Source organism: Syzygium oleosum, unplaced genomic scaffold (genome assembly GCF_021117445.2).
Source record: "Syzygium oleosum isolate NSW1041296 unplaced genomic scaffold, Sole_v2.1 Sole_v2.13, whole genome shotgun sequence".
NCBI classification, from domain to species: domain Eukaryota; kingdom Viridiplantae; phylum Streptophyta; class Magnoliopsida; order Myrtales; family Myrtaceae; genus Syzygium; species Syzygium oleosum.
The window spans coordinates 5342278-5367149 of NW_026607497.1; the positions used below are offsets into that span (position 1 = coordinate 5342278).

The 24872-nt window shown below is 43.7% G+C and overlaps 2 protein-coding genes and 1 long non-coding RNA gene across 3 annotated transcripts; 1 reads left to right on the forward strand and 2 right to left on the reverse strand.

Annotated features, from left to right (window-relative positions):
- Nucleotides 1–3265: 3265 nt before the first annotated feature.
- LOC130139721 (uncharacterized) lies at nucleotides 3266–6774 on the reverse strand. The gene is made up of 4 exons (XR_008817818.1): nucleotides 6437–6774; nucleotides 6276–6347; nucleotides 3416–3557; nucleotides 3266–3344 (listed from the first exon to the last, which is right to left on the reverse strand). It is a non-coding gene; the product is annotated as an uncharacterized LOC130139721 (long non-coding RNA).
- Nucleotides 6775–9105: 2331 nt separating this feature from the next.
- LOC115675099 (cytokinin riboside 5'-monophosphate phosphoribohydrolase LOG3-like) lies at nucleotides 9106–12233 on the forward strand. Its single transcript, XM_030597716.2, has 7 exons — nucleotides 9106–9522; nucleotides 10148–10245; nucleotides 10383–10413; nucleotides 10813–10912; nucleotides 11011–11081; nucleotides 11428–11571; nucleotides 11675–12233. Exons 1-7 carry the CDS (start codon nucleotides 9400–9402, stop codon nucleotides 11768–11770), a joined length of 663 nt encoding a protein of 220 aa, XP_030453576.1. The 5' UTR covers nucleotides 9106–9399; the 3' UTR covers nucleotides 11771–12233.
- A 985-nt stretch (nucleotides 12234–13218) lies between these two features.
- LOC115675100 (protein SPA, chloroplastic) lies at nucleotides 13219–16202 on the reverse strand. The gene is made up of 5 exons (XM_030597717.2): nucleotides 15954–16202; nucleotides 15753–15836; nucleotides 15573–15624; nucleotides 14575–14731; nucleotides 13219–13518 (listed from the first exon to the last, which is right to left on the reverse strand). Exons 1-5 carry the CDS (start codon nucleotides 16104–16106, stop codon nucleotides 13497–13499), a joined length of 468 nt encoding a protein of 155 aa, XP_030453577.1. The 5' UTR covers nucleotides 16107–16202; the 3' UTR covers nucleotides 13219–13496.
- Between the last annotated feature and the right edge of the window lie 8670 nt (nucleotides 16203–24872).

The following is a 24872-nucleotide window of genomic DNA, read 5'->3' on the forward strand; positions in this document are numbered from 1 at the left end:
GGATCTTCGGGCATAAACTAATGGAAACGAGGTTTTGAGCAATGCCTGCATGATCATCCCGGGAATGATTGATCGAATCTATCATCTGATCATCGTAGTTTAAATCGTTGTATCGAGTTCGACACCCATGATGTCGAAAAAGACCCGAGCGGGTGCATGAAGAACACGGCCTGATTCCCTTCACTTCAGTTCGTGCGGTAGGTTTTGAATTTCGACAGAAGAGGGCAAAGAGAGTTGGGTGAACGGTCGGTTCTTTCACCTCCATCGTCGTTTTCATGCAGATGACCGCCGTCTAAGCAATTCCAAGTTGCTAATTAATAAACTTTGCAGTTGGATTTCTCTGTTTACTTGTTTTTATTATGATGATAATAATTTATGAATATTATTATTATTGTTTGTACTATCATTTGCGATGACTTTTAAAAGTTTTGTCTGTTCATAGGCTGTTTAGAAATGACTTCCACCGGAGTTTAACAATAGACAATTGTGTGGCTCCTTGATGCATGGTGAAATGAAAGCCCATTTTGGTAAATAGATTTGATTTTACATATGTGTATATATGGTTTACATTGTAAATTATGCTACTCCTCATGAGTTATTCAGAAATACGCTATATAACGTTGCCCGTCCCGTTTTATAATTGATATGTTTTTTTGGGGGGATTAAAAGGCATTTTTCTAACATGATGACATATTACGGGTCATGAGTTTTCTCGACAATTTCTCTTGTATTTTTTTTTTTCCAATATTATAGGTTTTCTGCATTTTTTTCCAACCTCTAGTGGTCCTTTGATGTGGTTACGTCCACATCTTGTATCTCGCTTGTGAGGTTTACAAACGACGCAAAACGAATACAATACCCGGATATGATGGGAAAGTTTTCAAAAATTTTAAATTTTTGGAAAAAAAAAAACAGTCGTAAGACAAATATCCAACTATACACGTAATACAATGTCTCTTGTTCCATCACATAATCATCTTGAATTGAGGTGTGCATCGGTCTCGGTCCAATTCGGGAATCAAACCAAACCAAATCGGCTGGTTCTGGATAGTTCCCGGAGGGACCGGTCCGATTTCTGGTTCCAAAAATTTGGAATTAGGAATAACAGGTCCGATTCCCGGTTTCACATAAGAAACCAGATCATCAGACCAACCAAAATTTTTTAATTATTTTTTTATTTTGAAGCAAACCCTAATTAGTAAATTATTTTTTTTAATGTTGGGAAACTCCTACCTATAAGGAATAAAAGAAACCAAAAAAAAATCACCTATTTCGGGACCGATCCTAGAACCGGATCGGACCGGACTAATTTTGGTTCCAAAATCAGGTGGGCCGGCTCTCGAATCTACAAATTGGAAATCAACTCTGTCTGGTCCGATTTCAAATTTCAAGATGGGAACCCATCTACCCTGAAATCGATTACCCTAATCTTGAACATGGCTAAAGCAAAGCCTATCAACTTTTGCTTATTATAGTTTCCCACGTGGCTATTTTAATGGAGTGCAAGGTGTCACCAATAGGATATTGCCCCCAAAAAATCAATATGGACGATGAGAAAGGAAGAAACTGAAAGATATATTATAGGCTAGGAATGTTTTTTCTATTTTAGAAGAAAAAATGAGATATACCTAAAAGATGGGCCATGTTTTCCTTGAAGCAGGCTTTGGATTGGTAAGTTACAAACATGGACGTCACCCATTATTTATATTTAGTTGAGTTTTGCGTGTAGATGATGTCCATAGCTTGTAATCTGCCAATTAAAGACATGGTTGAAAGAAATTTCCTTAAATATATTTCGTTTATTTTTCTTTTGACCAGATGACCACTCCAGTTGACATTTATTTGATATAGATCTTTCGTTACGATAACATCATAAGCCCTCTCTCCATCAATAGGAAACTTAGGATGTCACGATCACTTCTCTTATAATCACCTAACTTTTTGAAATTCGAAAGGATTAATACCACAAAAAATCTCAAACTAGTATACTTATGACAAATTTACCTCAAACTAATTTTTTGACCACCAAAAATCCTAAATTGGTACATCTGTGACAAATTTACCCTTCGTTAGTTTCCGTAAAATTTTACCGTCAAATTGCTTAATTGGATAACACATGACAGTTGACGGGTATACCAGTTTAAGGTTTTACCCCTCCGTTTGTCACAGATTTACCAATTTATGATTTTTTGTAGTATTAATCCAATTTAACGGAGGGTAAGTTTGTCACAAATGTACCAATTTGAGGTTTTTGGTGATCAAAAAATTAATTTATGGTAAATTTGTCACAGGTGTACCAGTTTGGGATTTTTAGTGATCAAAAAATTAATTTAAAGTAAATTTATCATATATATTTTTCGTGATATTAATTCAATTCGAAATGGAATTAATGACACGAGAATCCTGTGACATGTGATATCACTGTTACCGTGGATATTATCTTGTTTAAAAAGCTTTAAAATCAACATTGGCCCAACATGATACCACGATCGATAACAGACCGTTATTGGTCTGAAAGCTTCTTAAAATAAGACAAGTTAAAGATAGTTTGCACAATCTTTCAAGGGAAAATTACCAAATAAATTCTAAATAAATCCTAAATTTACTGTATTTGTGCCAATTTGATTCTAAACCTTTCAATTTAACTAATTTAGCACCAATTTGCCAATTTAGTCCTAAACCTCTCAATTGTGTCAATTTAATCCTAAAAATTTTGATAATTTACCAATTTAGTCCTTCCAGCTAAATTGGCCGGAAATCGCTGAAGTGGCGGTCTAGTCAACGTCAAGCGCCTTACGTGGCATAGCCGGCACTGATGTAGATAGTTTTTTATAAAAAATTTCTGAATTTATAATTTTTTTTTTCTTTTTTCTTTTCTTTTATTTTCTAACCCTAGTTCGGCGAGGTCGTCGGCGGATCCTCACCGGCCACAATCGGGTCAGCGACCCTCGTCCACACCAATCGAGGGTCACCGGCCAAGGGTTAGTAAAAAAGGAAAGAAAAAAGAAGTAATAATAATAAATTCGGAAAAAATTTTAAAAAAATGTTTGTTCACATCTACGTCAACCGTCGTGCCATGTAGGACGGCCAATGCTAACTAAACTGTCATGTCAGTAATTTCCAATCAAAATTGGCTGGAATGACTAAATTGTTAAATCGTCAAAAAGTTTAAGACTAAATAAGCCAAATTAAAAGGTCTAGGACTGAATTAACACGAGTGCAATTAATTTAGGACTTTTTTTTGGTAATTTTCTCACCTTTCAATTTAAAGGTGTGTTGGGGACTTTAATGAGATCTTGTACCATTGGGAAAAATCTGGGGGTAATGGAGTGGAGCACTACAGGCTAGTAGCATTTCAAGATTGCTTAAACAGATGTTCACTCATGGATATTGAAAGCAAGGGTTGTGCAGTCACTTAGGCCAACAACAGGGAAGGAAGAGCACTGGTGCGGGAAAGGCTAGATAGGGCCCTTTGTAATATAAACTGGAGAGTGAGTTTCCCAAATGCGGAAGCCTTTGCACTGCCTGCAATAGGGTCTGACCATAGTCCAATTTTGCTATCCCTCCAACCAAACAGGATTAAAAGGAAAAAAGAATTCAAGTTCGAGGCGTTTTGGCTGGCCGATACGGAGTGTAAGGAGCTGGTGAAAGAAGTTTGGGGTGAACTGGAAGACAACCCAATACCGTTCGCTAGAAAATTGAAAAAGACCACTGAAGCTCTAAAATTATGGAGTAAGCATAAATTCTCCAATGCCCACAACCAGATCGAGATCCTAAAAAGAAGACTTACGATCCTTACAAATTCAGGAAATGGAGGCAAAAGCAGAAAAGAAATCCAGCAAATCAAAGTGCAAATACAGAATTTATGGAAACAAGAAGAGCAATATTGGAGTATGCGATCTCGCATTAATTGGATTAAGTGGGGAGATAAAAACACGAAATATTTTCATGCAGCTACGGTCCAAAGAAGACAAAGGAACAAAATTTCAATGCTGAAAATTGATGATACTTGGTGTAGAGACCCCAAAGTTATTAGCCAGCACATTGCCAGTTATTACGATTCCTTGTTCAAGACAGTGGGCACCAGGAACTTCAATCCAATACTAGACCAATGTTCCTTTCCTGGCCAAGAAGAAATGAATGAGGCTTTGATGGCACCGGTCACCTTAGAAGAAGTAAAACAAGCTACATTTCGGCAAGGAGCTACAAAGGCCCCGGGACCTGACGGGATGAATAGCCTATTTTACCAGCATCATTGGGAGGAATTACAGCACGATTTACACGGACTAGTCAGCTCCTTCTTCCAATCAAGACACCTTGACCCGGAGCTTAACAAAACACACATCGTGATTATCCCTAAAGTTACAATCCTAGAAAGCATCACACAATTCAGACCTATCAGCCTATGCAATTTCAGCTACAATATCATCTCTAAGGTGATGGCGAACCGCCTTAAGCCCTGGCTCCCAAATCTCATAGCAATAGAACAGAGCGCCTTTGTGAGCGGGAGACAGATTCAAGATAATATTTTTATAGTCCAGGAGATCCTTCATCAGCTAAGAGTTCGGGAGAGAAAAAAGAAGTTCCAGGCGATCCTAAAGTTGTACATGCAAAAAGCTTACGACAGAGTTGAGTGGGACTTCCTTTGTGCTAGCATGAAGAAAATGGGCTTCTGCGAAGAGTGGGTGTCGTTGGTGAAAGAGTGTATCTCCTCTGTCACATTCAGTGTAAAAGTGAACGGAGAACCTTTAAAGTACTTCCAACCTTCTCGGGGAATTAGACAAGGAGACCCACTATCTCCTTACTTGTTTATAATCATGGCGAACATGCTATCGTCCCTACTAAGAAAGGCTGTAGAGGATGGGAGTTTGAAAGGTATCAAACTAAACAGGAACTGCCCTACTCTGTCACACCTGTTATTCGCTGACGATGCTATCTTCTTCCTGGATGGGAATATACGTGAATGTCAAAATCTGGCCAATATCCTAAACCAATACTGTTTCGCATCGGGACAAGCAATCAATCTAAACAAATCCGGGATCTTTCTGTAGCGCGGGCTACCCTCAAAACCTTAAAAGCAACATGGCGTCCGAACTAAGAGTACCAATCATGGAGAAAACTGGGAAATATCTTGGCATTCCATCAGATTTGGGACAAACAAAAAAACAGATGTTCGCGTAGATACTAGGAAGGGTAAACATGAAGTTGGAAGGCTGGAAGGAAAAGCTGCTCTCAAAGGCGGGCAAGGAGATTTTAATCAAAACAGTAGTACAAGCTCTTCCCCAATATGCAATGTCCATATTCAAAATCCCCATTTCGGTGTGCAAGGCAATTGAGCAGAAAATAGCCTCCTTTTGGTGGAAACAGAACTCATCTAAATCGAGTATCCACTAGAGAAAATGGGAACTTCTCAAAGAAAGGAAAATAGATGGTGGATTGGGCTTTAAGGATCTAGTTACTTATAACAAAGCCATGCTAGGAAAGCAAGCATGGAGACTTGTTCAAGATCCGACAGCATTGTGGAGCCAGCTACTTAAAGGTATTTACTTCCCCAACGGAAATCTATGGAAAGCCACAAAGGGATCCCGCCCCTCATGGGGGTGGCAAAGTTTACTAATGGGAAGAGATGCCTTAAGCCCAGACGTGAAATGGCTGGTCGGGAATGGAGATTGCATTAACATCAGAGAGGATATATGGCTGGAACGCGGATTAAAAGGTGGCCCAGCAAACCGAGATGACCCAGAAAAAGTCGCAGAACTGATCAACCAGGAGACAAAAACATAGGATGTTAATCAGTTACAAAGGATGTTTCAAGGGGAAATTGAGAGCGAAATTATGGCCATACGGTTAAAGCCAATCTCGGACAATGATAGACAAATTTGGACAGGAAACTCATCAGGGGAATATTCGGTAAAACAGGGTTACTCCAAGCTACGAGCTGTGTCAACCAAGCTAAATACAGATCTAGCGTCCTCCTCTTATCAGCAGCCCCGCTCACTATGGACAAAGATATGGAAACTACAAAACGAGCCAAAAATCCGCTTCTTCCTGTGGTGTGTGTGTCACAATGCTCTGCCTACATCAGAAAATCTATACAAAAGAAAGGCCTTACCCGACCCTTTATGCCCAACTTGTCGGGAAAACCCAGAAACAACAGAACACATATTCGCCCATTGCAGCTGGACAAACAACATCTGGTCAGATCCGAGGCTTCGAGTGGACGCACCACCAGCAAATTTATCAAGAATGGATAAATGGTTCAACGAATCCCTTACCAACATCACAGAACAGTCCGGCCGAGAGGTGCTTGCAGGAATTCTCTGGCAAATCTAGAAGGCAAGGAACGCCTGGGTTTTCCATCAAATCAGCCCAAGATCGGGAGCAATCGTTGATGAAGCAATTAATCTAAATGGTAACTACCGGGAGCAAAACTTACCTGTGTCGTGGAGATGGCGGGTGAAATCCAAGACAGCGCGATGGATGTGCCCAGAACATGGAAGCTGGAAATTTAACGTAGATGGGTCGTGGATCGAAGGGGAAATAGAGGGATCGGTGGCTAGGGTATGCAGGGATCACAGAGGTTTGTGTACTGTGGAGTTTGCTAGAGCTGCGTCTGCTTCCTCCCTGCTGGAAATTGAAGCTGCAGCAGTGAAGGAAGCTATGTGCTGTCTGGGAGAAGAGGCAGCGACGAAGAACAATCTAGTGTTGGAAGTCTGCATACAGTCAGACAACGCAGCTACAGTAAAATACACTCATGACCCAGCTTTGAGCCCATGGGATTTGAGGAGTCTGTTTGAGGAACGTAACAAGTTACTCTCCCAATTAAAGAGGGTTTCTCTAGTCCATTGTCTGCGCGAGACCAATCAAGTAGCAGATTGGATCGCCAAAAATCATCGAAAAGGGATGCTTCCATCCAACTGGGTGTCTAGACCGCCCCAATCTCTTTCGGATTTATTTTGTATTGACGCTTGTCATCTTCACTTTTGTAATCCGCAGTTGAATGAATGAATGGAAATCTACATTTCGACCAAAAAAAAATTTTTAAAAGGTTTTTTCTTGACGTACTTATGAACAGGAGGTCAACTTGAATGGAAAAGAAATAAAAGGCAAGATACTAATAATTTCGCTATGCTCGCTAGGTCCGAAAGTGCAAACGCTCGGATCTAAATAAGTCGTTCCCTTTCTCGGGCACCCCTTGCTCGGTCGGGCCACGTCGATATTTCTTCATCGTAAAAAAGGCTTCACTAAGGATTTCTTACATCCGGCATCCGAACCCGTCACTTCAACGTTCAATTATTCTAAGAACCTCGGAAAACGATATTGAATCTATAGCACGGCCCTAAGTGGTTACCGAACCCTAGCACATATCATCCACATGCACATAGCAAAGAACAACACAAAACAGCTGTAATCCCCCATCTTCTAAGTTCAGATGGACCGTCTGTGTGTGTGAACGTTCGGATTCTACAATCTAGACCTCCCCCCATAAGGTGGGATGTCGTGCATACCATGTATTAATTTATATTCGACCCTCAAAAAATCACAAATATATATACACACACTTGTGAAATATATTCCTCTTTTTTCCTTCCTTCATTTTTTGGGGTCAAAACCCCTTTTTCTTCCTCTCGCCATGTGAAAGGTGTCAAATGATATCTTCACGTGCATGCCACGAGATCCGTCATGGACATCACGAGCCGCGGTATGGACTTCCTTTGGAAATTTTTTAAATGTTTGAGGAGCCCCGTAGAATATTCCTTCTCGTTTATTTAAATCCGTCGTGTTCCTCATTGTAATTTAAAAGTAGACCAAATTGTGAAAAATTAAAGTTAAAAAATATGTACATTCTCTATAATATTTACAACCAGCCCACACAACTATCTATCTCATGCCTCCTTATTGGCCAAATTTTCAGAGTGTGTTGGGGAGTCAACCATGTCTCTAATCACACGCATACTATGATTTTGGCTATTAGCGGTGGTAGATAAGTCTCGTGCAAACACAAATTAGCATGACCCGTTTTTCAAATCCGATCAAATGACGATACCCTGTAACTGAAACAGAGGATGACCTCGTATGGAACTCCGTAGAAGTCCAAGTGCCACCATTCATCAGGTGTACTGACCTGTTGAAAGGATGAATTAGTCTCGTGCGATCGGAAAATGGCGCGGCGCGATTGTCTCCGAGTCGGAGGTGATTATTTTGTTATGTTTTTAAGAGTGTGTTGGGAGAGTCAACCATGTCTCTAATCACACACAATTTATGACTTCAGCTATTGGCGGTGGTAAATAAGTCTCGCGTGAACACAAACTAGCACGACCCGTTTTTCAAATCCGTTCGAATACCAATGCCCCGTAATCGAAACGGAGAAACGGCGTGTTGGCAATTAATCCATCATACGGAACTCCACATCGCGACATAGGAGTCTAGGGTGCCACCATTCATCAGGTGTACCGACTTGTCAAAATGATGAATCAGTCTCGCGCGATCGGAAACCAGCGCAACACGATCGTCTCCAAGGACATAGGTGATCATTTTGTGATGTTTTCGGTGTGTGTTGGGGGAGTCAACCATGTCTCTAATCACACGCAACTTATGATTTTGGCTATTAGCAGTGGTAGATAAGTCTCGCGCGAACACAAAATAGCACGACCCGTTTTTATACCGATGCCCTGTAACCGAAACGGAGAAACGGCGTGTTGCCGATTAATCCATACGGAATTCCGTGTCGTCACGTAGGAGTTCAGGGAGCCACCATTCGTCGGGCGTACTGACCTGTCGAAATGATGAATCGGTCTCGTGCGATCGGAAAACAGCGCCGCGGCGCGGTCGTGCTCCGAGGACGGAGGTGATCATTCTGTTTATGTTTTTTCTTCGTGCGCCATGATTAATTTAAGGACTAAGGTTCGTGAAAATTGGACTTAAAAGATATGGATTCATCAATGGGGGGACATTTCTATTGCGAAGTCACAAATCACCTCACGAGACGAGAAATTGAGAGGGGAGATGTGACGTGTCGGGTGCGGTTGATCGATAATTGACAATCCATAATCGATATAAAAAGGGGACCAAGAACACAATCCATCATTCCCTCCCTCCAACTTTTTGGCCTCTGCCTCTGCCTTTCCTTTCCTTTCCTCCCTCTCTCCCTCTCTTCCTTTCGTGCTCCGGTCGTCTGGTCGATTGATTGCTGACCGGTGAACACGACGAACGCATTCTTGCTCGCGGGGTCTCTGTTTTCCTCTCGCCATCCGTCCATCCATCCGTCCATCGCTCCGGTTTGATATTTCGCTTTCGCTCGTGTTGTATCCGGGACGAAGCGTGTACAAACGAAGGGGGGAAGAACCCGAGGCCCTGCAATTCGAAGCAATTGCGCCCGAGCTCGAGCTTTTCCCTGTTATGGAGAACCAGCGCCAGAGTCCCCTGAAATCGAGATTCAGGCGCGTCTGCGTCTTCTGCGGGAGCAGCCCCGGGAAGAGCCCCTCCTATCAGCACGCTGCCATTCAACTCGGGAAGCAACTGGTACTGTTCCGAGTTTTTTTCTAACCTAGAGAGAGAGAGAGAGAGAGAGAGAGAGAGATTTGTTTGCGTGCATGGAAATGGAAAGATATGTGCTTTATTGGGCTAGACATGCATAGATAGAAGTTGAACTTGCTTTGTGCTGTACATCTGTTGGGGGCTATGAATATATAGAAGTTTACACGCGCGCACGCCCCGGTTCTGTTCCATAGCTGAATGGGTTTAATTGAGCTGTTTCATTGAATTAAAGCCCAAAAATCTAAGCATGCTCTGATACCCTTTTCGTCAAACTGGGAAAGCTATGGAACCATTCCTTGTCTGCATCGAGTGATTCGTGAAGAGTGAGCGCAAAACAGAGAAACAGGGGACTCTGTTTTTCAGGAACTCCTGTCTGCTGGAGCTTGTCTTTTTCTTGTGTTGCAAGAAAAACGGAGTCAAGTGGATTTGAAAATCTAGGCGGACGAGGAGAGTGGGACTAAAATAAGAGGAGGGCGTGAGGAGGGTATGGTGATAATTGAAGTAATTATTCGAGGAGCGCTCTGTTTGGATCGAATGGCAGAGAGCTCTTGCAGGGGCATTGTGTTTGAATCGAACCCGTCACTTCAACAATTTTATCAACTTTTCGCAGGTCGAAAGGGACATTGACCTGGTGTATGGTGGAGGCAGCATTGGTTTGATGGGTCTAGTTTCTCAAGTTGTGTACGATGGGGGCCGCCACGTGTTGGGGTAAAACATCCCCTCTCTCTCTCTCTCTCTCTCTCTCTCTCTCTCTCTCTCTCTCTCTCTCTCTCTCTCTCTCTCTCTCCCTCTGACCTCTGTGCCTGAAGCTCTTGCCTGTATCCTTTGTCTTCTTTGGGTTGCAGGGTGATTCCCAAGACGCTGATGCCGAGAGAGGTAAACTCACTGTGCAGTTTCTAAACGATCTACTTGCATTCACAAGTTGACGATCTGTAGATTTTATAAATCGAGCTACTTGCATTAGCAAGTTGAGGACGTCGTTAGGCTTTTTGTAGCGCTTCAATGATGGAATAAATAGGGATCAGGTTCCCGGAGCACTTCTCGCACCCGCCACCCCACACATGATCAATCATGCCTTTTGTTTCTGTCCTCGTGATTGTGATCTGTTTTAGAATTTATGCCTGAAACACATCAATAATTGAGATTATTATTGTCAACACACCAATCAAAACGAGACGCTGACTTGGCCGAAATAGTCCAGTTGGGGGACACAGTGATTTGGGGAGTTAAATGAGGGGTCAATCTAATAAGGACGGCACATTGTTATGTGTTCAGATCACGGGAGAGACGATCGGAGAAGTGAGAGCGGTGTCGGGCATGCACCAGCGGAAGGCCGAGATGTCTCGTCAAGCCGATGCATTCATCGCCTTGCCTGGTACCTCCTCTTTCATTTGATATGGACTTGGTTTTTTCACGTATGCTTAGTGCACAAAATTGAGACGATTGTTCGCTGAATTGGTGGTTTCTGCATAGGTGGTTATGGGACCTTGGAGGAACTCTTGGAGGTGATCACATGGGCTCAGCTGGGAATCCATGACAAACCGGTAATCACCCGAACTCCATTTCTTTTAACATCACTTGTTTCTATCGGCGTACGGTACGCTACAATAATGAACTAAATGGTTACTAATTGGGAAAAAAGCGAGTGACAATGTTTGTCGACTAAACTCCATATCATCACTTAGCAAAAACCCAGTATATTTCGCAGTATTAAAGAAAAGATGGGTATTAGATCCATGTCAATCATGCCATGTCCTTTTCATATTGGCGAGGGAAGGCAATGATGGGTATTTTCATGTTCAATTGTTCCTTCGATAAAACGAAAAAGAAAACATGAAAAACAGGGAATGGAACCCATGATGTATAACCTGATCTTGTTGTGCTCCGCAGGTGGGATTGCTGAACGTGGACGGGTACTACAACTCGCTCCTGTCGTTCATCGACAAGGCCGTGGACGAAGGCTTCGTCACTCCCTCCGCCCGCCACATCATCGTCTCTGCCCCGACTGCGCATGAGCTCCTCGCCAAGCTCGAGGTACAAAATTCTTGATCCTTCCTCCCTCTTGTCATCCTCATTCCCTCGTGAAGTTCATCTGTGATCTGAGCCCTTGATTCGACTGACTTCTTGGTTGTGCCAGGAGTACGAGCCGAAGCACAGCGGGGTGGCCTCCAAGCTGACCTGGGAGATGGAGCAGCATCTGGGATACTGCACCAAGTCAGACATTTCCCGTTGACCCCTCCCCCAGAGAAACACTAAGTACTCACACACAGAAACACTACCCTTTCGATGGAGGATTGACCACCGTTGATTCGGGGGGAATTCTCTCGCGAAAGTTTGACACGACTTTGTAGATGATTTGGGCTCCCAAAAAGAAAGAAAAAAAAAAGAAAATGTGAAAAAGCTAAAGGCAAAGGAAGAAGGATCGTGCAGGTCCCCACCACGGTCTTTTGTTTTATAGGCCGCGGATATCACCATGGGGATTGCATTCTTTTTTTTTTTTTTTGAATTATTAATTGTTGATCATTGGGGTCGACAGTTTCTCTCTTGGTTAGAGTCTAATCTTGGGGCAAGGATTGGATCACTGGCTTAGCTTCGATCCTCTGTAATTTGTATATTCGGATTGTTAATGACTATCCAAATTTTGCTTTCGAAAGTTGAGGAGGGGGAAAGAGATTGTGATGGGTTTTTGTTCGAAATTTCACCATCTTTTCGAAGAACTTCCAGATCCTTTTTAAGTCCAGTCATGGATGAGCGCCTCGTGTGCACAGAAGACGAGCACACCTGTCGTAGACCCGTACCCGCAAAGGCCGCTGCCGACTGGCTGGTTTGTGTGTGTATGGAAAGAGAGAGGGGTGAAAGCAACGGTGGGGGATCGGTGTCTGCCTCTCTTTTTCCGCTTTCGCTCGGTAGCTATCAAAGCATCAAAAGTGGAAAAAGAGGAACTTGCCGTCGAGATCTCAAAGGGTCTTCACATGTTTTTTCACCTTCTTTAGGGGCCGGTCGTTCCTACTTCTGGATAAACACTAAAGATCGAACGCGTCACCAACGCATTATCTTGGTCAAAAAGGAGAAAAGTTTCTCTCCCTACCTTTCTTGCAAAATCTTGGACCGAGTAGGTCCTATGTGAATCCAGCAAAGTTGGGTTTCGATGCATGTGTAGCTAGCGCACGATCTGGTGGTTGGTCCCAAATTGGCTATCAGTTCAGGGATATTATTGTTATACTCCTGGCATGTATGCTCTCTGGAATTGATCAATGGGGGCGGGCGGATTCCATCTTTGGGCCTATGATTCTAACCTTAGGATTTGATTTGGGCTGGCTGGGAGAGAGAGAGAGAGAACGACTTAGCCAAGCTTAGCAAAATCCCACTTGTTAACTCTTACTAAGCGGACAGGGTCGTACGTGCCCAAGCTGCCCATTGAGAGAGTTCTTGGTTTTTACTGAATCATGTCAATTCAGAAGATCGATCTCAACAGTTATAAACGGTGCTCGTTCTAAAGTTTCTTTGTTCACACCATTGTCATCGGGTTCGGCAGATCATATGAGGGAGATAAAGAGAGAGAACTGGGGATTTCTCAAGAAGAGTTGCAGCCCAAGACTTTTTTATTCTAGACTTCTCAGACATACTAGTTGGGTTTTGCTGATATGTTAAATGTCGCGTGCGACGCGCTATACTACACTCTACAGTGAATTTGATTGGCAATTTTCTTTAAGCCCAACGGCCAAGTCTCTTTAAGGGGGAAGGGATGTACACGAGAAGAAAAGAGAGCTCGCACACTTGAGTCTGTGAATTGTGAATGGTGATTACAACATGAACTGGAGATAACACACACAATCAAACAATAATGCAATTAGTAACCAAAAACGTGATACTCTGTCTATGCTTTCCCAAATAACTGTGTCCGTAAGTCTTCGAGCCACATCCAGACTGCTGCTGCTGCTGCTGCTGCTGCAAGGGCTTCAATCATCGTCTTTGAACTCTCTGTCCACCCAAAATATATATAAATCACATGGGCATCACCAAGCTTATAATTGCAGTCCAACCAATTTGTAGATTCAGTCCTGATACTAATGGAAATGCACATTATGGTTCTGTGAATATTCCATGGCATAGAACTTCATATCCTACAACGAAATTCTCCCGCTATTGAGGGATGGACAAATATCATGTCCGTCTTCTTCCACACAAGATTTAACTGCTTATTCACTGTATACAGACACGTGTTGATGGTCACCTAGAACATAGTATGCTGTTACTCGTGGTAGGGGAATTGAACTGAGGTGCACCACTTGCCAGAAAGTGGTAAGGATGCCGCAGGCTCAGTCAGCGCGTTTGCACCGTGATGCGCTTAAAAGCATTCCTTTTTTATCATTTAGTATTTCTCACGAGACAATAATAATTCTCTCTCTTTTGCACATAAGTCACTTAACAAAAAAGATGATAATTGTATGAAGGATTTTGTTAACAAGTGCCCCAACACCCAAATAAAGAATAATTGTCATTTCCAATGCATTGTCTTTCTCGTATTATGTGCAATCAGTTCATTGGAAATGAGAATATTTCTTTATTTAGTATAATTTACAAGTGCCTGGAGAACTCATTAACAAGATCCTTTTTCAAAATAGGTTTTGTTTTGTATTAGAACCGAGTGCAACATCGGCAATGATTAATTGAATGAAGTAATTGAATCATCCATTCGTAGGATAAAGAATGCATATCGTTTTCTTCAGGAACAAGCTAGCACCGTAAGACTTGTGTTGATATCTTCAGATTGCATTAGTATGAGATGATACCAACGGGTTGCAATGTAAAGAGTGAATCAGTGTACCCACTTTGAGGTTCACAAGGGGGTACAATACTGCAGTATATCCCTTCTAGTGTTGTCTGAATTTCTGTCATGATAAGGCCCGACAATGTTGTTGCATATTTCAAGTTACTTATGTGGATGACTATAGCTTAAGCTTTTGATCTAAAATCAATATCCAAGAGTTTTACTCTATGAGAGAATAAACAGAAATCCAGATGAGAGAAGCTTACCTGCGATCGAGGTATCTGGGTTGAATCCCAGATCCTTGACATGTGGTGCAAGTCAAAGAGCCAGCACCATCACAATTGATGCAGCGTGACACTTCCTTCTCGTCACCTCCAAGTTCCACAGTCACAGTGCCAGTGCCCATGCAAAATCTGCACCTCTCTGGAGATGGCAACACTTTCTCAGAATATGAAATGAAGGATATTTATGTAATTTAATTGCGTTGAATTGGGACTAGAACTGTATACAATAAACCGTGATTTGCTTCTGTATCGGTTGGAATTAGATGCCCAGCAAATCCACACGCCGATAGCTTCACAGCGAAAGCTTAAATTTGGACTCCTTCATAGAGTTCAATTTTCGCTGTCATATTTGAAATAGAATCTTTTTCGTTTTTCACAGTCAGCAAATACACATACCATCATCAAAGTGCTCAGCTGGTCCTATGATGCCAAACATAAGAGACCACTTTGGAGTTCACCGGGGTTCTAGCTCAAGTGAAGCAAGGGATGTATTTAAGCAGTTAGTGTGGAGCTCAACTCCAAATTCCTGAGAGCTCATAAAAGCATCTTTTGATGAAGATGAATTAAGCCCCACCGCCTCGGAAGTAAGGAGATTATCCGACAGCATTCATCATGCCATGCAGGCGTGCATTCGGATATAGCTTAATGGGCTCCATTTTAATGTAATTGACAAGAAAGCAACATCCTCGCCAAATAGCAAGTACCATCACTTAAACAACTCGCTCATGATCCAGACTACTCCCTACTTCTTAGACGGACAAATGCTTAAGCACCGACGTGCATCTGGATCTAGTGAGTCGGATGGTATGAGGAATGCAAGAGCATACAATGTTCTGCAATAAAGCAATGCAATTCGACGAGTACAGAACGACCCGAGAATCTTCATCAATTCAAACATGTCAAATAGTAACCTCTAGCATCATGACTCGACTACTCAAGAATCAACACCATGTCAAAAGGGGGTGTCCGAGATAGCTTACGAGCGCCGGATCCATCGCAAGGAAAGCACGCCTGCGTGTTCTCTCTCTTGGCCTGAGAAACACAATTTTCAACCCCAGAATGAGCACACGATCAAACACCTCGAAGAAGTCCATAATTCGTTCAATCGCAGCGAATACACATGCACCCAGAGGAGCGGGAAACGGGAGAAAAACACTCACAGCGCTATCGATTTGCGACTCGTAGAACACCGGGATGCCGATACCGACCGCCACGCTCACAACCCCCACCGATATGGCCACAACCTGGACAACCAGCACCGTTTTCTCACAGCCGAACGCGTATCCGACGAATGTCGACACGACCCAGAAAAGGAAAACACCGTTTCTCTAGCGGGAAACCGGAGGTAACGCGAAACGAACCGTGTTCTGGTCGAGATCGACAGCCCTGATGCGCGGGTAGGAAAGGGGCGAGCGTTGGGCTCTGGCGGACTTGGTGGGCAGAGAGGCAGAGCGCCTGAGCGGCGAATGGAGGAACGGAGTTCGGAGACGAGGAAGCGAAGGCGCGAGCGACATTTCTACCCAAAAGCTCCCCTGCTTCTGCGCAGAAATCTGCTTCGAAAACTTCAAATGTCTCTTGCTCAATTCTCAAACGCGAACAGAGAGAGAAGCAAACATCTCGCGAGTTCCAAAGAAAGCTGAGCAGAGCGAAAGCTCACCGACGCCACGAACCGAGAGGAGTTTTGGATATGTGGGGCTAGTGGCGTTTGTGTCTGGGATTCACATGACTGTTCCTGTTGGAGACGACTCCTGCGCACCATTGCTTTAGGAAGTCCCACGTGGCCATTGCGCCGCACTGAGGAATGGGAGTTTTCTCTCCGGAAACCTGTTTCAGTGGACTCGGCCCACGGCGACCGTTAGATTTTGCGGGACTCGCGCGCTCGACCCTTCACGTGAGACTCGCAAAATCAACGTCGAGGATCGAACCGGATCCGGCAGACTTGGGTGACGGGAAGAGATTGCCCTTCCTAGCGCGTAGTCATGTTTGGTAATCTAATTTTGTAAAGTAGCTAGTAGCTTCTCGAGTTATTATGAAAAAGTGCTAATTCATGTCAATGTATGGATTTTACGTATTGGATTGTATTGTGTGATCTTGAAATTTTCTCTTTGTAATTCATATTTTCCTCGTGCTATGTTTGTTCATGTCACATCCAAAATGGTTGTCTCTAATATTGCCGACCTCACCTGGGGAATGAGAAAGAGGGCAACCCACCTCACGTTGAATGAACAGCCTCGCATTGTTCCATATAGATGTGTAGCTTGAGCACGAACCAGCTCATTCGGAAGAAAAGTGAAGAGATCACCATCTGTTCAACACTTGAATAAGGCGTGGCTCTTGACAAGCTCCTATTTCAATCAAGGTTGCAGGAATGATAAGCCGACAATGATAAGTCTGGGGAATTTACAATACCCTATGTCTTATGGGACACCATTGAAGGCAAAAATCATGATTTTTTTTTTAGGAATTTTGAGTAGATACATCGAACCGGAGCATTACAAGCTGCAACCATACCAGTGCACTTAAAACAAGCTAGGCCAAGAGATGATTGATTAGCTTAAAAGATCAACCTGCACAGTTGATTTTTGAGATGATGTGGTTGAGCATGTCAACGTGATCCACTTTATCAGAACATCTCTGTACAGTTTGATACACCATTATGTACCCTCGATATTTGTTCTCTCGAGCATTATTGCTCTTGCACCATGAATTCAATTTAATAAGGAGTGAGCTTGGCCCATATCATGACCATTTCCGTGATAATCTATATCTGGGTTGAGCCCAAGTAGCGTAAAGGCCCAAGAGGAACTTCATTTTGCATTCTCTACCCAAACCGCAACCATGAGATTTACTATGCCCTACACCCACTAATTTGAAGTACCTTGAAACGATTATTGTTCCTTATTTACACAATGCGCTTACAGACCTTATTGCCCTAGAAGATCTTTCAGTAGTTCCTAGTGCAAAATCACGCCTCAAGAACGCGTCGTCGAGGAGCAGATCATCCGACAAGAGGTCGAAATTAGCTGCTTTCCGTATGTTAATTCGTGTGGAAAATCAATCTAATCTATGGAGCTTGACATTGCCATAAAGAGATTGATGAGTTGCCACTGGCCTGTAACTTTTTTCTGTAAGCTTCACAATGGACGCTCTCCTTCGGGGAGCCAAGCCGAAATGAACGGGATCCTAGGCACAAAGAGCGGCAAAGCAAAATGGGAAGCCAATCAGCAATCAGTAATGTGGTCCAGAAAAGTTTCTACAGCTCCTATGCAGGAGCTCTATTTCTTGTGCAGCATGATTAGAAGTACTAATCAGGGCACATGATTTCTTGGGTCTCTCCATCTTAATTATACCCAGTTTGCAAAAAAAAAAAGGCAATTAGACGATTGATACTCTCGAAAACAGGTAATTAACCCGCTAATTGATCTTTAATGTCCAATTGAATTTCATTCAGAAGGTCATCATAACGAGCACCTCATTGCACAAAATCAAAGATTTCAAAGATTTCACTCAGCATCTTCTTCATGCTTCTCTCATTCTTGCTGCAATCTTTGGAAGAGAGAAACTAGACAGTAGACACAGGCTTTTTCTTTCTTTCTTTCTTTCTTTCTTCTTTTTGTGGGGTTGTGGGGAGACTGTTAAATTGGGGGGATAAAAAGAGAGATGAAAGGGACATGCCAACAAACAAACAGATATAATGAGGACCACGTGAAGGAATTACTCCTGCCGGTGAACTGGGAATCATTGGCATTGTACACTCGTCCCCCAATGAACAGGTTTGTTCAAAGAAAGAAAGGTACTTGTTTCTTGGAGGATCCACCGCATGTTTCACTTGACCAAAGCCCAAGAGGATTTGATTTGATTAGATGATGCATGGCCTAAGTGCCCGTGTGTTAGCCTCTTGTCTATAGAAGATGGCCAATTCAACTCCCGGTGGGTGCTGCATACACCTTACTTTCGCTATCACTAAGCTCGGGTTGAAGTTGAATGACATGATAGTTCCCATGAACTTAGGAGGCTTCCTTAACGTACTCTTGAATATTCCTCTAATGCTGGTGCTGCAACCCATGACAGGACAACCATACTTTCTCTCCTTTGATGATGCGTAAGTGCACGAACTCATTCTGATGTTTCGTGCATTCTCTAATCAATCTAAAGGATGGCAGGCCGCACACACTCGAAACTACGAAATAGTTAATCTTCCCACATGTTTTTGCACTCGTCCTAACGACGATGACAAAAATGACAACAGCATTTACTACTACAACTACTGCAGCTCCTTCTTTTCCTCCTCTTCCTACTACTTTATCCATTACAACAGCGAACTACATCTCGTTTTACTATACAAGATTGGTTATTTATATGGATCATTCCAGGTGATAGCCCTCGATTATGTATGAAGTATTCAGTAACTTACAAACACTTCGCATATTGTTTTATATACGGTCGTCTTCCACATTTTGTAGGTCTTTCTCTAACTCCATTAATTCTTCCTTCGACGAAGCATTTTCCATCTCTACCGCACTGATTTTGTGCTCAATATACCACGCCATAAAGCGTTGCAAGGGCATAGTGTCGTCCTATAGAAATTTTCCTCGTGCCTATATCGCCTTCGATGATCACACAAAACACCAACCTCAATAAAGAGGCCCAGTGACTAGGCTATGTTCAGAAATTGTTTACACCAAAAAATGGCCAACTTGTCAACATGGCTCAATCATGGTCAAAGATCATCAAGGGACACATGGCAGAGACTTGAGATAACGTGAAAGTAAATATCATCAAGTTGCCAACATAAATAACACGTGTCCAGTGTATATGTTTACACCCAAAGATGACAAATTTTTGGGTATTATTGACAAGACTGGTCACGACTTCATCAAGGAAATTTCAGTTCTGCATTAGCTCGGGAAAATGGTCATAACTTCTTCGAGACAGATCGGATTGACCTGATTCCAAAGCCAAAAGAACGAAGACTCATGGATCTACAACTTTTATGTTTTAAGTTTTCTCAGAAAATCACTGTAGAAGCCATCGAGGTTAAAGGAAGTCGACGGTCGTGACTTCATCTTGTCGAGGACTTCGACATCTTGTCGATACTTCGACGAAATTGCAGTTCTGCGCTAGTTCGGGAAAATGGTCATAACTTCTTCGAGACAGATCGGATTGACCCGATTCCAAAGCCAAAAGAACAAAGACTCCTGGATCTACAACTTTTATGTTTTGAGTTTACTCAAAAAATCACTGTAGAGTTTTCGACATTAAGAGGAAGTCGACGGTCGTGACTTCATCTTATCGATACTTCGACGAAATTGCAGTTATGCGCTAGTTCGGGAAAATGGTCATAACTTCTTCGAGACAAATCGGATTGACCTGATTCTAAAGCCAAAAGAACGAAGACTCCTGGATCTACAACTTTTATGTTTTGAGTTTACTCAGAAAATCACTGTAGAGTTTTCGACATTAAGAGGAAGTCGACGGTTGTGACTAGTTAGAGATGCAGAAAGAAGAAGTAACCGTCAACATAGTGGAGTCAAAGCAACCGCCAACGTAGCGGAGCAAAAAAAAAACCTTCAAGGTAGTGGATTCAACGTAACTGTTGGAAACCACTAAGGAGCATACATGCGTATTTTGAGAGAACAGTTACTTGGAACCATGATTATGAGGAAGTTATCACTTGTGGACAAGATCGTGAGACAGTTATCTTGAAAGCAGAATCATGGCATCACATGGACATGAAGACAAGATTTTCGGAATGGAAGAACATGGGCACAACTGTTGAAAACTGCTAAGGAGCAGTTACCACACAATCATTATAAATATCACTGGCCATCTACTGGAGAGAGGACCCCCGACAAAATCAAACAACATGTTATCTTTCAATTATCTTTACTTTCATGTACCGCACTTTATCTTTCCTTAGTTGTAGCTTTCCAATTCGCGTCGTCGATTAAATTCCGGCGTGTATCTCTATCCCGAGTGTTGCGTCGTCGATTAAATTCCGGCGTTACATCTTTGTGTACGTGTGCGTCTGTATTTTCAAGCTTTGTCGTCGATTAAATTTCGGCATGGTTTGTACATATAGTTCGGTTCGAAGTTCAGCGTAAAAGTTCGCCCTTTTTCCTTGTCTCCCTGGATATTTTCGGTCCGGAGTCGCCACAGAACCCGGTCTCCTCACATTAAGAACCGAAGAACGACTTTCAGTGAATTATATTTCGCCGCGGGAGCATTTTCTGGTGAAACAGAAATCATGGAGATTAATAGAGACCGTCGCGTGCCGGAAGCCAACTCTGACCCGAAAACCGATTGATCTAGCCAGGACCAAGTTGAAGTTGGATCGACAGGACTGAACCAACCGATGAAGGCAGGCTAGACCTAAACAAGTAAACATGCCTTACATCCTCTTCAAACATAACATAAAAATCTTTCGGCACCGTTCTTGTTAAGCTTGTTCATTGCACTCACGGTAAATGCACGGATCCTGAGCTTTGTTCTCTCTTTAGCTTCCCCTAGTTTCCTTGCACAAGTGATAAAGAGACGAGAAAAGATTAAATCCATATCCTTAGGGAATAAAGGGCTTTTCCCAAAGTCATGAACACAGTGAAATCGTTTCTTTAAAGCATGATTCCACCCCAATTAAGGTCACCTCAAATCCTTAAAAAAAGCACGTCCATCGTGACCAAGACTTGTCGAAGAATTAGAGAAATTAGCAACACGAAAGTCGCAATTGATTACATTTCGACAGTAGCGTTAATCGACCTAATACCTTAGGCTAATGGTGGTGGGGGCAAGCAGCAATTTGTCCCGATGCACACCCGCTTTTCAAACTCGCATAGAATATGGAGATCGACGCACCATAGGGTAATGAGATAAAGCCTGCACGAAGTTTGTTAGATATATTTAAATTATATATGATATTGTTTAACCTTATACGAGGGCTCATATTTTATGATAAACCATGTTCTATATCGTGTACGACGTAGGTTAGGACATAAACAATGGTTGATGCAACATGGACGCGGGTCACATGCTTTTGCTAGAGCAGTTCAACCGAACTGGACCCTTTCCATGCATTTAATAATTGAATGTTGTGCCTCGACACGACCCTTCCTTTTTGGTGGGGGCGACGCGAACGAAAGTTCAGATTCGTTCTGGAGAGGAAGCTTTGGGCACTTCGATTCACCATGCGTACGTCCCTCTTATCTTTTTCAGCCTTATTCATTATCCTATGGCTAATTCAAAGGTAAACGTGAAATTACTTAAAGAATCTAAGCTCATGGTAAGTGTGATGCCCTAGATTTAATTCACTCAGGTATTATTTGTTTTGGCCCGTCCCATACCAAATCTCACGATTTTGTCCTCTGGCGTACAAGTGAATTCCTTCTCAGAAGGTCAACCATTCTCGTAATGCTCCCACTTGAGCACGCTTAGCTTTGGCATTGCCGTTACGTCAAAATACAAGTTGATTCCAGTTTTCACACACACACACACACATATATATATACTTTATAATCGCTCTCTTCATATTCGGTATACAGTTCGGTTCATTCTTGCCCTCTTCACCATCCTAGAAGCCTACCAGGAGCCGCTCCTTATCCATACCCTCTAACCCCAGCTACTACTCCCTGCCATCATCTAATCGGGTCGTTACAGTAAACATTTTCGGCCCGCCCCGAATGAGCACGCTTAGCTTTGGCATTGCCGTTACGTCAAAATACACGTTGATTCCAGTTTTCACACACACACACACATATATATATACTTTATAATCGCTCTCTTCATATTCGGTATACAGTTCGGTTCATTCTTGCCCTCTTCACCATCCTAGAAGCCTACCAGGAGCCGCTCCTTATCCATACCCTCTAACCCCAGCTACTACTCCCTGCCATCATCTAATCGGGTCGTTACAGTAAACATTTTCGGCCCGCCCCGAATGAGGAGATCTTGCTGGCATGAACTTGCTTCTCGCGCGCATGCCATATTACGTCGCCCGACAAGCGACTTTGTTCCGCCTTGTTGTTTCGGGGAAATCCGATGTTGCGCGACCTCGGTGACATCTTCCGATCTTGTTTGGGTAAAAAAGAGACCGACACCCCCCGCAAGAGCGACGGGAAAAGCAAAGAGGGAAGGTCCCCCAGCTCGGGACGAAAGGAGGAAAAAACGAAGGAAGGGCAAGGGGGGGAGGGGGGCGTACGAAATTGAAATTGCGACAAAGGAAGGGACCCATTTAGTGGGTGGGGGTAAAAAGTAACACTATGAAAACCGTTGTGGGGGGCAATTTTACGGTGCGTTTTTTGTCCACCTGTACAAATCTAGTCGTTAAGCCTTGTCCGTAACGATCAAAATACTTTTTGCTCACCAAATGGAGCCCACCTCACTCCTCTACCCTCGAAATTAATCACCCCGGGACCCAGTTGCACAAAAAAGTGTTGATGTACAACACGATTAAGTAAGTATTGCAGTGGCAGATCTCTTCTAGAGGGACGAGAGTGTATTTTTAGTTGCAGACAGTGCTTTGTGCTTTGTTATTTGAGTTTCAGTATTTGCTTTGTTTCGCAGTTGTTTGAGATTTGTTAGGCTTTGTATGACTTTTATGTACCTCTCGGTATTATTATGATGCATGGGATCTTTTTTTTCGACCAAAAAAATACAAGTCTTGATGTACACGATTAAGTACGTATTGCACTAGCAGCGCCCCTGAAGCTTTTTCAATTTCGCAACCAAGTCGATGAACTTCGATTCGAATCGCTCTGGAAAATATGAAGATCACTTTGATTGGAATCCAACCAGTTCTTTAGCAGAGTGCTGTAACGTAACGTTTAGAAACCGGTTACCAAGTCCGTCACGTCGATGTTTCGCCGGAAAAGTTGAACCATCTGTCAAAATACGTCAAAGGCAAAAGAACTAAAATTTCAACGCATTTGGTGATTGATATCAAATTCCAACAGCTTTTATTGTGGAATTCGTTGAAGTTCGGCAACCACGACCGAGATTTACCATTAAGACGAGAGTCGCGTAGGATTGTTATACCTTGATAGAGGGTAAGGGTCTGTTTAGTAACGTTTCTGTTTCTTTGTTTTTCTGTTTTTTTATTTCCCGGAACAGAAAAAGAACAGAAATCCATTTAGTAAAAAAAATCTACTTTTTTGTTTCCGGAACAAAAAAGTGATCCTGGGATAAATTTGGAACAGAAATAATAAGCAAAAAAAAATCTACTTCTTTGTTTCTGAAACAAAAACGAGAAACAATTTTTTCTGGAATCCTCCAAAAACAAGAAACAATCCATCGGCCGCAACCCGCCCACCGCCGCCTTCCGCCGCCGCCCGCGGCCAAAGCCCGCCGGCCACCTCCCGCCGCGCCGCCCGCGGCCGCCTCCCGCCCACCGGCCGCCTCCCGCCCGTCGGCCGCCTCCCGCCCGCTTCCGCTCCCGTCGCCGACCACTGTCCTCCGCCGCTCAACGCTTGTCGCCACCGGCCGCCGTTCTCCACCGCTAGCCGCCGTGCTCCATTGCCCGACGCCGGTCGCCACCCGGCGCTGGCCGCCTTCCCCCGCCAACCACCCGACGCCGGTCGCCACCCGGCCGGCCGCTTCCCCGCCTAACCACCCGACGCCGGTGATCACCCACCACCGGCCGCCGTCCTCCACCGTCGCCGACCGCCCACCACCGGCCGCCATCCTCCGCCGCCGGCCATTGTGCTCCACCGCCCGACATCGGCCACCACCTGGGCCGCGCCGCCCCGCCGCGAGCACCTCCCGCCTCGGCCACCCGACGCGGCGGTCACCCACCACCGGCCGCCATCCTTTGCCACCGGCCGCCGTGCTCCATCGACCGACGCCGGCCACCCTCCGCCGCGCCACCTCCCGCCGCGCCCCGCCGCTGCCACCGCGCCTAACGCCACCGTGCTCCGCCGCTGACCGCCGTGCTCCACTGCCTCCCGCCGCCGGCCGCCATCCTCTGCCGCCGCCGACCATCGTCCTCCGCCCCCCACCGCCACCTGCCGTCCTCCGCCGGTAGCCCAGAAGAGAGAAACTCGTCCATGGAATAGAAATGGATCATTCGCGCACTAAACGCGTTTCTATTTTTTTTCTATTCCAGGAATAGATTTTGTGCAGTTACTAAACGCTATTTTTGCTCAGAAACTGTTCCAAGAAATAGAAATAGAAAAAACTATTTCTGATCAGAAATTATTTCTGGGAACAGAAACGTTGCTATGCAGACCCTAAATGCGTCACACAGGTTATTATGTCACAAAAATATTTAGAGTAAATGCGTCACGGTGAAC

Excerpts from the sequence above, each read along its gene's own strand:
- LOC115675099 (XM_030597716.2), top strand. The coding sequence starts at position 9,400 with ATGGAGAACCAGCGCCAGAGTCCCCTGAAATCGAGATTCAGGCGCGTC. Across the intron at positions 11,082-11,427 it reads TGGGAATCCATGACAAACCG|GTGGGATTGCTGAACGTGGA; the intron begins GTAATCACCCGA and ends TGTGCTCCGCAG. Across the intron at positions 11,572-11,674 it reads AGCTCCTCGCCAAGCTCGAG|GAGTACGAGCCGAAGCACAG; the intron begins GTACAAAATTCT and ends TGGTTGTGCCAG.
- LOC115675100 (XM_030597717.2), bottom strand. The coding sequence starts at position 16,106 with ATGTCGCTCGCGCCTTCGCTTCCTCGTCTCCGAACTCCGTTCCTCCAT. Across the intron at positions 15,625-15,752 it reads AGTCGCAAATCGATAGCGCT|GCCAAGAGAGAGAACACGCA; the intron begins GTGAGTGTTTTT and ends TGTGTTTCTCAG. Across the intron at positions 13,519-14,574 it reads CCCAGATACCTCGATCGCAG|AGAGTTCAAAGACGATGATT; the intron begins GTAAGCTTCTCT and ends TTGGGTGGACAG.